This window comes from Bos mutus, chromosome 5 (assembly GCF_027580195.1).
Source record: "Bos mutus isolate GX-2022 chromosome 5, NWIPB_WYAK_1.1, whole genome shotgun sequence".
In the NCBI taxonomy this organism is placed as follows: Eukaryota; Metazoa; Chordata; class Mammalia; order Artiodactyla; family Bovidae; genus Bos; species Bos mutus.
The window spans coordinates 9,375,073-9,389,279 of NC_091621.1; the positions used below are offsets into that span (position 1 = coordinate 9,375,073).

At 40.7% G+C, this 14,207-nt stretch overlaps 1 protein-coding gene across 11 annotated transcripts in view; it reads right to left on the reverse strand.

Annotated features, from left to right (window-relative positions):
• The window catches only part of ANO4 (anoctamin 4), a 439,368-nt gene that overhangs the window by 65,435 nt on the left and 359,726 nt on the right, over window positions 1-14,207 (reverse strand). For all 11 annotated transcript variants that reach the window (XM_070370271.1, XM_070370269.1, XM_070370272.1 and 8 more), the window contains one exon: window positions 12,029-12,089. In XM_070370271.1, the coding sequence (XP_070226372.1) occupies window positions 12,029-12,089 (61 nt within the window). The remainder of the gene's footprint in view (window positions 1-12,028; window positions 12,090-14,207) is intronic.

Here is a 14,207-nt window from a genome sequence, read left to right on the forward strand (position 1 = left end):
CACTGGAAATTATATAACATTGCTTAAATAAATTATGGAACAATTAAATAAATGAGCTAACTGACATTCATGGATAGAAATATTTGAAATTAAGTCTTCAGAATTCCCAAATTGATTTACTGCTTCAACTCAACTGCAATCTGATACTAGCATTTTGGAGGGGGTAGAAGTTGACAAGGTAACTCTACAATTTATATGGAAATGCAAAGGACCTAAAGTAGACCAACCAATTTAAAAAGAATAAGTTTTTGAGGCTTACTATTATACTATAATAATTGAAAGAGGATGTTATTATATAAACGTACATGTATAGATCAAATAGAAAAAATTCCAGGTTTAGACCCACACATGGTAAATTGATTTTCAACCCAAAAATGGCAAGAAAATTCAAGGAAGAAAAGGATAATCTTACAGCAAGTAGTACAGGAAAAACTGGATACCCACATACACGAATGGATCTGACCCTTACCTTACACAATATACAAAAATCATCTTGAGATAACTCATGGACCTAACTATATGATCTAAAACTATAAGTTCTCTAGAAGAAAATACAGAAGAAAATCTTAGCAATCTTAAATTGGCAAAGATTTCTTAAATAAAAAGCACAGAATAAAAGAAAAAACTAATGTGGAGTATACTGGAAGAAAAAATTCTTACTTTTTAAAAGATACCATTAATAACATAAAAATGAAAATTACAAACTGGAAAAATATTTGCAAACATATATATGCTAAAGGACTTCTATCCAGATTAAATAAATAACTTTTAAATATAAGAAGACAGTAACATATGGGCATTTGAACAGACACTTCAATAACGATGTGTAGATTGCAAACAAGTTCATGGAAAGATGTTCAACATCAGTAGTCATCAGGGAAATGCAAATTAAAACCACAATGGGATAACACTATATACACTATGATGATAAAGACTATTAATTCCACGTTTGTAAGGATGTAGAACACCTGGAGCTCTCATATAATGCTGTTGGGAATGCACAATTGCATAGCTACAATTTTTTTAAAATAAAGTTAGACATTCTCCTATTCTATGATCAGCAATGCCATTCTCAATTATTTTTCCAGGAGAAATAGATAACAAAGACTTTTATGCAAAACGTCCAAAGAAGTTTATGCTGCTGCTGCTGCTGCTAAGTCGCTTCAGTCGTGTCCGACTCTGTGCAACCCCATAGACGGCAGCCCACCAGGCTCCCCCGTCCCTGGGATTCTCTAGGCAAGAACACTGGAGTGGGTTGCCATTTCCTTCTCCTAAAGAAGTTTATAAAAGCCATTAAGTCTTAGATGAATAAAAGCTGGGTTGAACCAAATACTTATTAACATTTGGATAAACAAATGAATAAAATGAATAAGCAAATTTCAGTACATCTCAGGCAAGGGAATATTATTCTGTATTAAAAAGAACAAATTATAGACATATGCAACAACACGTATGAATCTCAACAGCATCAATCTTAGTGGAAGAAACAAAATGCTGAATACTGAAAGATTCTATTTGTATGAAATTCTAGAACAGATGAAACTACAATGACAGAAAGCGTGTTGGAGGTTGCCAAGAGGCTGACTTCAGAGGCACGAGGAAACTTTCTGGAGGATGAAAATGTTTTATGTCATCATTATGGTAACAGTTACATGACTATATATGATTTGACATGATTTGTCAAAATGTTCACCTAAAAATCACTGGATTTTATTTTATGTAAATTATACCTAACCAAAGCTGACAAAAACATTTCATGATTCTGTCACCCAGAGAAAACCACCATTAATACATTATAAACTATCTTTGTTTAGCTCACAGGAAACATCTTGACCAGGCCCACCAGTGAATGACTGCAGGAAAGAAGAAATTAACACATTCCTCTCCAGAGTCTGGCCAGAACCAGGAAATACCTGCAACGACTTATAGCTTCTTTTACTTTACCTCTTCACTTTCCCTGCTTTGTTCTAAAAATGAAACTGGCATCCAAACCCAGGCAAGATAGTTCTTTAAATACCAGTCGACTATCTTCTCAGTCTGCTGGCTTTTCAAATAAAGCTGCTGTGCTGTGCTTAGTTGTACAGTCATGTCCGGTACTTTGCAACCTATGGACTGCAGCCCACCAGGCTTCTCTGTTTGTGGGGATTCTCCAGGCAAGAATACTGGAGTGGGTTGCCATGCCCTCCTCCAGAGGAATCTTCCCAACCCAGGCATCAAACTTGGTCTCCCGCATTGCAGCTGGATTCTTTACTGTCTGAGCCATGACGGAAGCCCTCATGAGGAAGACTCCTCATAATACTGGAGTGGGGAGCCTATTGCTTCTCCAGGGGATCTTCCCAACCCAGGAATTGAACTGGGGTCTCTTACATTGCAGGCAGATTTTACCAGATGAGATACCAGGGAAGCCTAAAGTCGCTATTCCTTACCCCAAAACCTCATGTCTCAATTTAATGGCCTGTTGAGCAGTGAGCAGTAGAAACGTGATGATGCTGTGAAAGTGTTGCACCCAATATGCCAGAAAATTTGGAAAACTTAGCAGTGGCCACAGGACTGGAAAAGGTCAGTTTTCATTCCAATCCCTAAGATAGGCAATGCCAAAGAATGCTCAAACTACCACACAATTGCACTCATCTCATATGCTAGTAAAGTAATGCTCAAAATTCTCTAAGCCAGGCTTCAACAATACATGAACCGTGAACTTCCAGGTATTCAAGCTGGTTTTAGAAAAGGCAGAGGAACCAGAGATCAAATTGCCAACATCTGCTGGATCATTGAAAAAGCAAGAGAATTCCAGGAAAATATCTATTTCTGTTTTATTGACTATACCAAAGCCGTTGACTGTGTGGATCACAATAAACTGTGGAAAATTCTGAAAGAGACGGGAATACCAACCACCTGACCTGCCTCTTGAGAAACCTGTAAGCAGGTCAGAAAGCAACAGGTAGAACTGGACATGGAACAACAGACTGGTTCCAAATAGGAAAAGGAGTACATCAAGGCTGTATGTTTTCACCCTGCTTATTTAACTTATATGCAGAGTGCATCATGAGAAACGCTGGGCTGGATGAAGCACAAACTGGAATCAAGGTTGCTGGGAGAAATATCAATAACCTCAGATATGCAGATGACACCACCCTTATGGCAGAAATCGAAGAAGCACTAAAGAGCCTCTTGATGAAAGTGAAAGAGGAGAGTGGAAAAGTTGGCTTAAAGCTCAACATTCAGGAAACAAAGATCATGGCATCCGGTCCCATCACTTCATGGCAAATAGATGGGGAAACAGTAGAAACAGTGGCAGACTTTATCTTTTTGGGGGCTCCAAAATCACTGCAGATGGTGACTACAGCCATGAAATAAAAAGACGCTTACTCCTTGGAAGAAAAGTTATGATCAAACTAGACAGCATATTAAAAAGCAGAGACATTATTTTGCCAACAAAGGTCTGTCTAGTCAAGGTTGTGGTTTTCCAGTAGTCGTGTATGGATATGAGAGTTGGACTATAAAGAAAGCTGAGCACTGAAGAATTGATGCTTTTGAACTGTGGTGCTGGAAAAAACTCTTGAGAGTCCCTTGGACTGCAAGGAGATCCAACCAGTCTGTCCTAAAGGAAATCAGTGTTGAATATTCATTGGAAGGACTGATGTTGAAGCTGAAATTCCAATACTTTGGCCACCTGATGAGAAGAGCTGACTCATTAGAAAAGACCCTGATGCTGGGAAAGATTGAAGGCGAGAGGAGAAGGGGATGACAGAGGATGAGATGGTTGGATGGCATCACTGACTCAATGGACATGAGTTTGAGTAAACTCCAGGAGCTGGTGATGGACAGGGAGGCCTGGTGTGCTACAGTCCATGGGGCTGCAAAGAGTTGGACATGACTGAGCGACTGAACTAAACTGAGCAGTGAGCAGTAGGAACTTGGACACAGTAACACTAAAATACTCCAAATCACACTTTATTTGTACACTTTGCATCCTAAAGAAAACTTAAATACAGCTTTGTGTTATGTTATTATGTGCTTTGAAAGAATTTTTAATGGCTACTTACAATTTCCTTAACCATTCTATTGTTGGATATTTAGGTTATTTTCAGTTTTTACCTAATATAAACAAAGCAAGGAAAACATTTTTATGTATAATGTTCTTATTCTGTGGAGAAGGCAATGGCACCCCACTCCAGTACTCTTGCCTGGAAAATCCCATGGATGGAGGAGCCTGGTAGGCTGTAGTCCATGGGGTCGCGAAGAGTCGGACAGGACTGAGCGACTTCCCTTTCACTTTTCACTTTGATGCATTGGAGAAGGAAATGGCAACCCACTCCAGTGTTCTTGCCTGGAGAATCTCAGGGATGGGGGAGCCTGGTGGGCTGCCGTCTCTGGGGTCGCAAAGAGTTGGACACGACTGAAGCAACTTAGCAGCAGCGGCAGAAGCTGATACCCAATTCTGCATAAAATTTTGACTGAGCCCTGGAACAACCTTCTAAGTGGCTCCCTGCTACTTACTGGTCCCCACTTTTACCCCTTCCACTGTTGCCACAGTTGCTTCCCAAACACAACTGATCATGCCACATCCAAGTTTACAACGTCACTTGGCTTTCTATTGCCCACAGGGTGAAGCCATGGTTCTCTGTTGTGGTACAGATGTCCTGTGGTAAGCAGGATTCAGGCTTCAACATGCACTGTTACAGTTGAATTTTGTCCCCCCTGGCAAAAATATTTTTATGTCTCAAACCCCAACCTCAGAATGTCACTTTCTTTGGAAATAAAGTAACTACAGATTAACTAGTTGAGTTCATCCTGGAGTAGGTGGGCCCTTAACTGAATATGATTATAGTGTCCATATATAAGAACACTGCCATGTGAAGACACAGGGAGAATGCAGGTGAAGGTCGGGGTAGAGATTGGGCTGATGTGTCAACAAGCCAAGGATCACCGGGCATCACAAGGATCTAAGAGAAAGGCATGGAACAGGTTCCCCCCCCAGAGCCTCCCAAAGGAACCCACCTTGCTCACACCTTGATTTTGGACATCTTGCCTCCAGAAATGTGAAAGAATAAATTTCTGTTGTTTTAAGCCACCTACTTTTGTGGCATGTTATTACAGCACCCTTAGGAAACTAAGATACATTCTATGTCCCTAGCACATGGAGTGTTCAAGCATTCCTTTTCAGAGTTTTGTCCACACAGTTTTCAGCTCAGAATGTTATTCAAACTTCTCCCTGACTCCACTCCTTTGTCTGGCAAATTTAAGACTTGGTTCTAACATCTCTCCTTGGGTGAAACTTTTTCTCCTTTTCCTTTTTGCCTAAGGAAGTTGGCTGCATGGACCGTCACTGTCCCTTCATAATTCAGACTTAATGCCCACTATTATAATTACCAACTTTTGAAAGCACAGATCACATCTTATTCATTTTAGGGGGTAAACCCAGTGCCAAGAGACAGAGAATATACACTGTCTGCTGAGTAATGAAATCTTATAACAACCTATAGAAGGTGCATGCCACCATGGACATATTTTGGTACAACTCTGAGTTTGGCAGATTCAGTTCAGTTGCTCAGTTATGTCCAATTCTTTGTGACTCCATGGACTGCAGCACACCAGGCTTTCCTGTCCATCATGCCCAGAGTTTACTCAAACTCATGTCCATTGAGTCAGTGATGCCATCCAACCATCTCGTCCTCTGTTGTCCCCTTCTCCTCCCGCCTTCAATCTTTCCCAGCATCAGGTGGCCAAAGTATTAGAGTTTCAGCTTCAGCATGAGTCCTTTCAATGAATATTCAGAACTGGTTTCCTTTAGGATGGACTGGTTGGATCTCCTTGTAGTTCAAGGGACTCTCAAGAGTCTTCTCCAACACCACAGTTCAAAAGCATCAATTATTTGGCACTCAGCTTTCTTCACAGTCCAACTCTCACATTCATACATGACTCCTGGAAAAACCATAGCCTTGACTAGATGGACCTTTTTTGGCAAAGTAATGTCTCTGCTTTTTAATATGCTGTCTAGGTTGTTCACGGCTTTTCTTCCACGGAGCAAGCGTCTTTTTATTTTATGGCTGCAGTCACCATCTGCAGTGATTTTGGAGCCCAAGAAAATAAAGATTAGATCTGGTTTAAATTCAAGACTCTGCCACTTACCAGCTGCTTAGGTAATCTTGGGTCAAGTTACATAAACATAACCTCTCTGAGCCTCAATATCTTCAAGAGGGAAATATTAATTTCTTTCTGGTGGGTTATAAGAAATCGATGACATGTCATATGTGACTGTACTTATGTACCTAATAGGCATTTAGTAAATGTGTATCTTTCTTTTTTTGAATATATAATCACCAGTTTTTGTTGGATGATATGAGTATAAAAAATAAAATTAGTGTAAATATCTAAAAACAAAGACAAATTATATAATTCATGTAAAAAAATGAGACATACTTCATTCATCAATCACTGATGAGACCATATACAGAATCTTTGAATTTGCATTTAAACAACCACAAACTTTTTATTTTGATTGGAAAGCTCTGAGGAGCTTGATTTGTTTGTTTACTGGGGATAATTTAATTTTCGGCAATGCTAAAAAAGGAAGAAACAAACAACAGAGGAAGGAGAACAAAAAGAGAAGAGAGGGAGATAATATGCTTCCTGGCGAATCTCTGCCAGTATCAAACTCTCCAACGACTCATTTTATTTTCCCCTAGGGAGAGAGCTAATTTAAGCCATAAATGTTCTGGTCCCTGAATCTTTCTAAACCACTCGGATTCAAGCCCAGAGCCCTAGGCTCATAGTATACCGGGTTGACCAAAAAGTTCATTCAGGTTTTCTGTAAGCGCTTACTAAAAACCCAAACAAACTTTTTGGCCAATCCAGTACCTCTCGGGTCTCCAGGAGGCCCTGCCATCATGTACACACATATAAGAACAAGGTGGTAGAGAGCTCTGTCAAGATTTCTAACCCCGCACAAAGGCCCTCCCGAGTGCTACAGATGGTTTCCAAATGGAACCGTATTGTTTCTCTGGTGAACACAAAGCAAAAGGCAACAAAGCAAACACATCAACTTCATCCCTTCCGAGGGCTTGTAAACCACTTACATCTGTTCTGTCATCTCCATATCCAGCAATTTCCCAAAATAAAGTGCATGTGTTTTCCTAAATGTTGTAACTTGTCGATCGTAAAGGCTGGTCCTGAGGCCATTAAACCAAGCTTGGTTAGAACTGACACACTTTTACAGAACACTGCCGTCACAAAGCGGCATTTATAGCGGGCTCAGGAAGAGTGTAACAGTGCTTTATCTCAAAATCCAGCTCTTTGAAGCAGAAGCAAACAGGATTACAGACAGCACATGATCCTAGTGGTGCAGTGGAGGAGCTAAGCTTGTCCCTTTTTAACTCCTGGCCTTACCACTGTCTATCTATTGCCCAATTCTCTCGTCTATCACATGGGAATAGTGACAGTCCCTTTGTCAAAGGTTGCTCTACAGATTAACTAAAGTGATGCTGTACAATGCTTAGCACAGTGTCCAGGATGCAGTAAGCCCTTAGTAAAGGCTTGTGTTATTGTAAGTGTTACTATTATTGGCAAGTCTAGATTTCTGCAAGAGGCAAAGTCCTACCTACAAAGAAAACACCTGGGATAAATCATTCTTTTTCTCAAACTAGCTTACTTCTGGGAACAATACAGGATTTAAACAGGAAGGTGTCAATGAAGACAAAGTGATTCAGGAAATGAATTATTCCAGGCTTGCCTTGCCTGGAGCGGCCCCAAAATGTTCCCTTGTGCTCAATGGTTATTACACAACATCTATCAGATTCTTAATGAATACCCTCTAACGCACGAGTGCTGTCAGATCTCCAGCCCACCTACTTGCAGCCTCCATGCTTCAGGCTTCACTTCAGTCCACTGAGGTTGGCAGAGATAAAATAATAAAATCTATCTGTTGTCCCCAGTATAAAATGTTCCAACTTGCAAGGAAGGAATGCCATCCCTTTATAATGGTGGTACTGGGTGAGGGGTGGCGATGACAACCTCTACCTTACAGACAATTATCATTCTACCAGAATTTTAGTTCTGGGTAACTATGGGAGAAGAAAATATGATTTCAGTCAAGTGTATGTTAAATTGATGGGACACTGAAGTGGGCAAGGGAGTTTTAGGTATCAATTCTTCCAGAACACTACTCTCTCTACAGAAGTGTTAACTCATTACACAGTAGACCTGTAGCCCAAAGCACAGCTTCCCCATATGTGTGCCAGGAATAGATTATAGGTTTGCAAGAGGTACTAATCCCACAGTTTGGGAGGCAACTAGGGCTAGGAGGCTTAAGGCAGTATTATACCTGGCCACAAGCAGGCTCCTTCATGGACATTAGCATATTGTACAAGTATTATCACTTTCTACGGGTCATGACTTGAAGTTTGGAAACCATTGGTTTAGGAAATGAGTACTTTTTCAGTCTCCTCATTTGTAACCATGGCAAAACTGCAGTACTGGATGGCTTATTACGTTTCATGATCATGGTTACCAGTACATTCTAGAAAAGCCAGATACACATTCTTGACCTGAGAGGTCATTCCTGTATCCAAAACTCTATTATGGTTAGCTTCCATTGTTTGCAAGAGATACAGTAATGGGTAGCACAAATCATGAGGGCTTTTGCAAGGCCCGCCAGAGGAGGCAGAAATCCCACGGGAATTAAAAGACTGGACCTATTCAGACAGGATATGGAAGCCAACAGCTTGAGAGATTATAGACATAAGAGACCCTGGGGCTTCACCCTGATACTTCACATGACTTGGCTACATTCTCTCTCTGCTTCTCTCTGGGGGATTGTCTTGCGTTTTCTCCAAGTTGGCTACCAGTTGGTTTCTGTACCCTCTAGTCTAATTTTCTTCCACTAGTTCTTTGTTTCTGCTTATTTCTAGGTTCTGATTGATAACTTCAGTTATCAATTATCAATTGATATCAGTTATCAATCATAACTTCAGTCTGCTCAGGATTCCTCCTGGCCCTCACTGCTAGCCACTGTCAGTCTCTCTCCCTTCTTCCCTCTCTGCATCTTTCCGTGTCAGTTTCTACTACCAATTCCCAGTGTCCTTCAACATTCTCCAAGTCACATTCTTAAGAATAAGACTCTGGGTGGCACTACCAGTTCCTGTTTGGCCAGAACCTCAGAACTTCTCCCAGGCCACTTTCACCAACCGATGGTTTGACTACTCCTGGGACAAACACCCACTGGGTGAGAGGAACTGGTATCATAGGGTTCAAAAAAGTCCCTTCAACAGAGCTGTGGTGGGTGGGACAATTTTCTTTTGAAGAGCTTGAGGTAATGCTATGCTAAGTCACTTCAGTCGTGTCAGACTCTGTGGGACCCCATAGACGGCAGCCCACCAGGCTCCCCCGTCTCTGGGATTCTCCAGGCAAGAACACTGGAGTGGGTTGCCATTTCCTTCTCCAATGCATGAAAGTGAAAAGTGAAAGTGAAGTCGCTCAGTTGTGTCTGACTCTTAGCGACCCCATGGATTGCAGCCTACCAGGCTCCTCCGTCCATGGGATTTTCCAAGCAAGAGTACTGGAGTAGGGTGCTGAGCTTGAGGTAAAGAAGACATAAAATATATAGGACAAGCCCCCTAAAGAGAACAAGGGTTTATATTTCTACTTGTCAAAGAGGCCATTTAAACATATTCATTGTCTCATAAAGAAATTCTTTTGGTGGGACTTCCCTGGTGGTCTGGTGGTTAAGAATCTGCCTTGCAATGCAGGGGATGTGGGCTTGATCCCTGGTTGGGGCATTAGATTCCACATGCCTCGGGGCAACTAAGCCTGCATACCACAACTACAAAGGCCATGCACCAAAAATCCCATATGACGCAAAAGATCCCATGTGCCGCAACTAAAAACAACACAACCAAATGAGTATTTTTTTAAAAATAAAATCTTCTGATAATTTTGTTCTCTTTTCCTTCTTTTCCCCCAATCCATCCATTTATCCATCTGTCCATCCATCCAATAAACATTAATCTCTCTGTCTTTAAAAGAAATGTATAAGGACTCCCATGACCATAATGGTCCTTGTGGACCATGAACCTATGAGAAAAACTGTGTATGCAAATTATTATTAGTGCCCAAAGAATGGGCATAAACCAAATGCTATGAAAGTTCAAAGGAGGAAGACACTGTCTGGCTGGTGAAGATGCCATTTCAAAAAAAAAATAAATAAATAAAAGATGCCATTTCAGCTGGGCCTTGAAAGTTGGCAAAGATTCTAATATTCATTCTAGACATAAGGAACAACATGAACCTAAGCCCTGAGTGAGTAGAGTTCAATAACCTCAAAATTAAGATTTCTGGCCTTTTATGTACTAGAAGAAATGCATAAATATTGTAAAAACCATTCAAACCAAATTGAAAATACATAGTGTAAAAGGTCTCTCTCCTCACTGTTCACTTACCCTTCCATGAAGATAACCTCCTCTCCAAAGGAAACCACCATTCATCATTTATTATGAATTTGTTCAGACTTTTATATATGATTAAATTAAAGCTCTATAATTATTTTACTAGGAAGATATGTCAAGGCTGTATGTTTTCACCCGGCTTATTTAACTTATATGCAGAGTACATCATGAGAAATGCTGGGCTGGAGGAAGCACAAGCTGGAATCAAGGTTGCTGGGAGAAATATCAATAACCTCAGATACGCAGATGACACCACCCTTATGGCAGAAAGTGAAGAAGAACTAAAGAATCTCTTGATGAAAGTGAAAGGAGAGTGAACAAGTTGGCTTAACTCAACATTCAGAAAATTAAGATCATGGCATCCAGTCCCATCACTTTGTGGCAAATAGATGGGGAAACAGTGAGAGACTTTATTTTCTTGGGCTCCAAAATCACTGCAGATGGTGACTGCAGCCATGAAATTAAAAGACGCTTGTTGTGTGGAAGAAAAGCTATGACCAACCTAGATGGCATATTAAAAGCAGAGACATTACTTTGCTAACAAAGGTCCATCTAGTCAAAGCTATGGTTTTTCCAGTTAGTCATGTATGGATATGAGAGTTGGACCATAAAGAAATCTGAGTCCCGAAGAATTGATGCTCTTGAACTGTGGTGTTGGAGAAGACTCTTCAGAGTCCCTTGTACTGCAAGGAGGTCCAACCAGTCCATCCTAAAGGAAATCAGTCCTGAATATTCATTGGAAGGACTGCTGCTAAAGTTGAAACTCCAATACTTTAGCCATCTGATGCAAAGAACTGATTCATTGGAAAAGACCCTGATGGTGGGCAAGACTGCATGTAGGAGGAGAAGGGGACAACAGAGGATGAGATGGTTGGATGGCATCACCAACTCAATGGATATGAGTGTGAGCAAGCTCTGGGAGTTGGTGATGGACAGGGAAGCCTGGCATGCTGCAGTCCATGAGGTTGCAAACAGTCAGACACGACTGAGTGACTGAAATGCATGGTACTGAGGAAGATACTATTAAACCCAAACGTGAGTGAAGTAACTCCTTTGGGCTAAATAATTCTTTCAGTGAACATTCCATCATACCTTGTTATTATGGCTATTGGCTTGAAACTATTTAAAAGGACTCAATTCAGCACTGCAAGTAGCTCTTGTGTATAAGGAGTCATTCTGACCAGAACTGGAAGAATCCTAGAGGTGAGTATTCACACACTAGTCAGATGAAAATATTCCACTCACATTAGAAAGTCCCATACACACTGAGATGTGTAATCAGGTCTTAACCATCAGACCTTTTGGTATACTATAATCTTTACTTTTGTCTCCAACAGAAGGTGAATTTTACTCCCATAATGGAATGCTGATGAAATTGTTGGAAGGCTTAAGAGAAAGAAGACATGTTGTCCTGTAAAACGTCACCTTAAAAACAAACCAAATGAATTATTTATTAACTTGTGTCTAACAGAACAGCCAAACTGAATTCACTTTGCTTCTTCCTCTCATATTAAAATCAGATTTTAAAGGAACATATAATAGAGCAAATGATAGGAACTCAAGTCATACAAATGTAGAACACTTACCCCAGACTGCCATGAAAACAGCAAAGAAAACAGTGGCTCCATTGTCAAAAAGATGGGTTACCTGGGAACATGAATCACAGTTAAACCAATGTCTTATATACAATATTCCAATTCACATTTTTCACATTCTGGAAAAATAGCTCTGATGATACAATGAATTTTAAAGGGTTTCTTTGGGGGATATTCCTTTTAGATCATAAGGAAGAAGTTTTTTTCCAAACTGTGAAATAGTTTGGATATGGAAAAGAGAATTTGCTCCATTTATGTGAGTATCACTTAGTTGAGCATGGATCAGCAGCCCCAGTGGTGCTATTAAGAATTTCCTTTGGTGCATTATAAAAACTAACACGCATCTACTTATGGATAGGTTTGTATTTAAGACCGGTAGGTATTCATGTTGCTGTAAAGGTTTCTGATTTTCCCAGCACTGGTTTTAATGCCTCATTTATTCTCTTTGAAAACATGTCTATTTTGTATGTACAGTTTTGAACAAACATTTGCTGGGCTGCCCTCTGGACTTCAGCACTGTAAAGAAGAGCAACCCATTAACACAAACCACTTCTACCTGTATTAAAACCTCAGGTAATCACTACATTTACCTCTTATTCATAACACAGAGACAGCTAGCAAATACTTTATTGCTAGAATAATACATTTTATTGCAGTCACCATGGCAGAAAACAAAAATATCTATTTTTGTTGCAAAACTGCCGAGCTCATTTCCACCTCCAGGATAAATCATACCAGTGTCAGGCCAAATTGAAATGATGACTGATATGTTCATAAAGCATAACCTTTTTTTGGTGCTTTATAGCTCTCTATAAAGTATACTTTACAGTCCCTTGGAGAACATGCCAAGTATAAGCAAGTCTTTTCCTATTATATCAGAGTACAAAATATTTCAAAATTTTCCACAAGTTTATGACTTATTTCTTTAAACATAGGAGAGATAGGCAGCATTTAAATACTTAGTGTGAGACAAGTCTAAAGCCAATTTATTTTGATGCCAGAAGAGTGTTACATTGTGTACATCAGGTGGTCAGCATCACGTCAAGCCTGAAAGTCCCAATGGTAGGTGGTTAGTTTGTGCCCCTTGCTAGGGTATTCCGTGGTGGAAACTCCCTGCACCATCAGGGAAGATTCTGGAATGGATTGTGGTTGTCATTGTTTTGGGCTGTGTGGATCAGCTTTCCTCCTCTGGGTAACAGGTTTCTCTCATGTAGGTCAGTAGGAGTCACGTGGCTCAAATACAGCCCATAGGAGTCCTTCCCTGGGATTGGTATGCAAACACTTGAAGAGACATGTTTTCCAGCTGCAGTTACCAATCTGGAAATATGTTTATCAGGGTGAATAGGAACGTCCAGTCCCTCCTAAGATGGTGAGCTAGGATAAGCTGATGGCTCCCTCTGCCAAAATCAAAGTCAGAGAAATAGGATAGTCGATTTCAGGAATTGACAGAACAAAAACACAGAAACAAAGAGCCTGAGAAATGCTAGGGGAGTTAGAAGGTTGCTTTAAAGTGTGTGTGTGTGTGTGTGTGTGCATGCACGCACGTGTGTGTGAGATGGTGGGGGTGGAGGTGGTTCCCAAGCAGAGTGAGAACACAGGATAGAGAAATATGTAAGTTCCATTCTAGCCCCTACCTCAGTGGTCACTGGAAAATTAGTTTCCCCTCCCTCAGCAATCAACTACAGCAGGTCAAACCACGAGGGTAGGTATTCGAGGGGGTGATGTCAGGGATGCACAGAGAGTCCTGTTTTGTTGGAGAAATGAGGGATGCAGGTGCAGCCTGGCCATTTGGCCTCAGGCTTTCACTTCTCAGTGTTTTCCCTCTCAAACCCCAGGGATGGTTGGTTACAGTCAAGGGGGAGAGCCTTCTCCCAATTCTGCTTTGTTCTAAGCAGGCTTAAAAATGAAACTGGCCAGAAAATTCCTACACTCAGTGCCTGGGACACACTGTTCTCTTCTCTTTGTAAACTCACCAGGACTGACCTGGCTTCTGACCCTCATCCTAAGTGACTGATTCTTCATGGGACCAGCACTCATGGGCTAAAATAACAGGATATCTGGGGAAGTCAGCTGCCTCCAAAAAACTCCAAACTAGGCAATATACACTTTCTGAAACAGACATTGATGAAATCTGAGCACTTGAAACTATTCATGATGCTCTTTTTAAGGA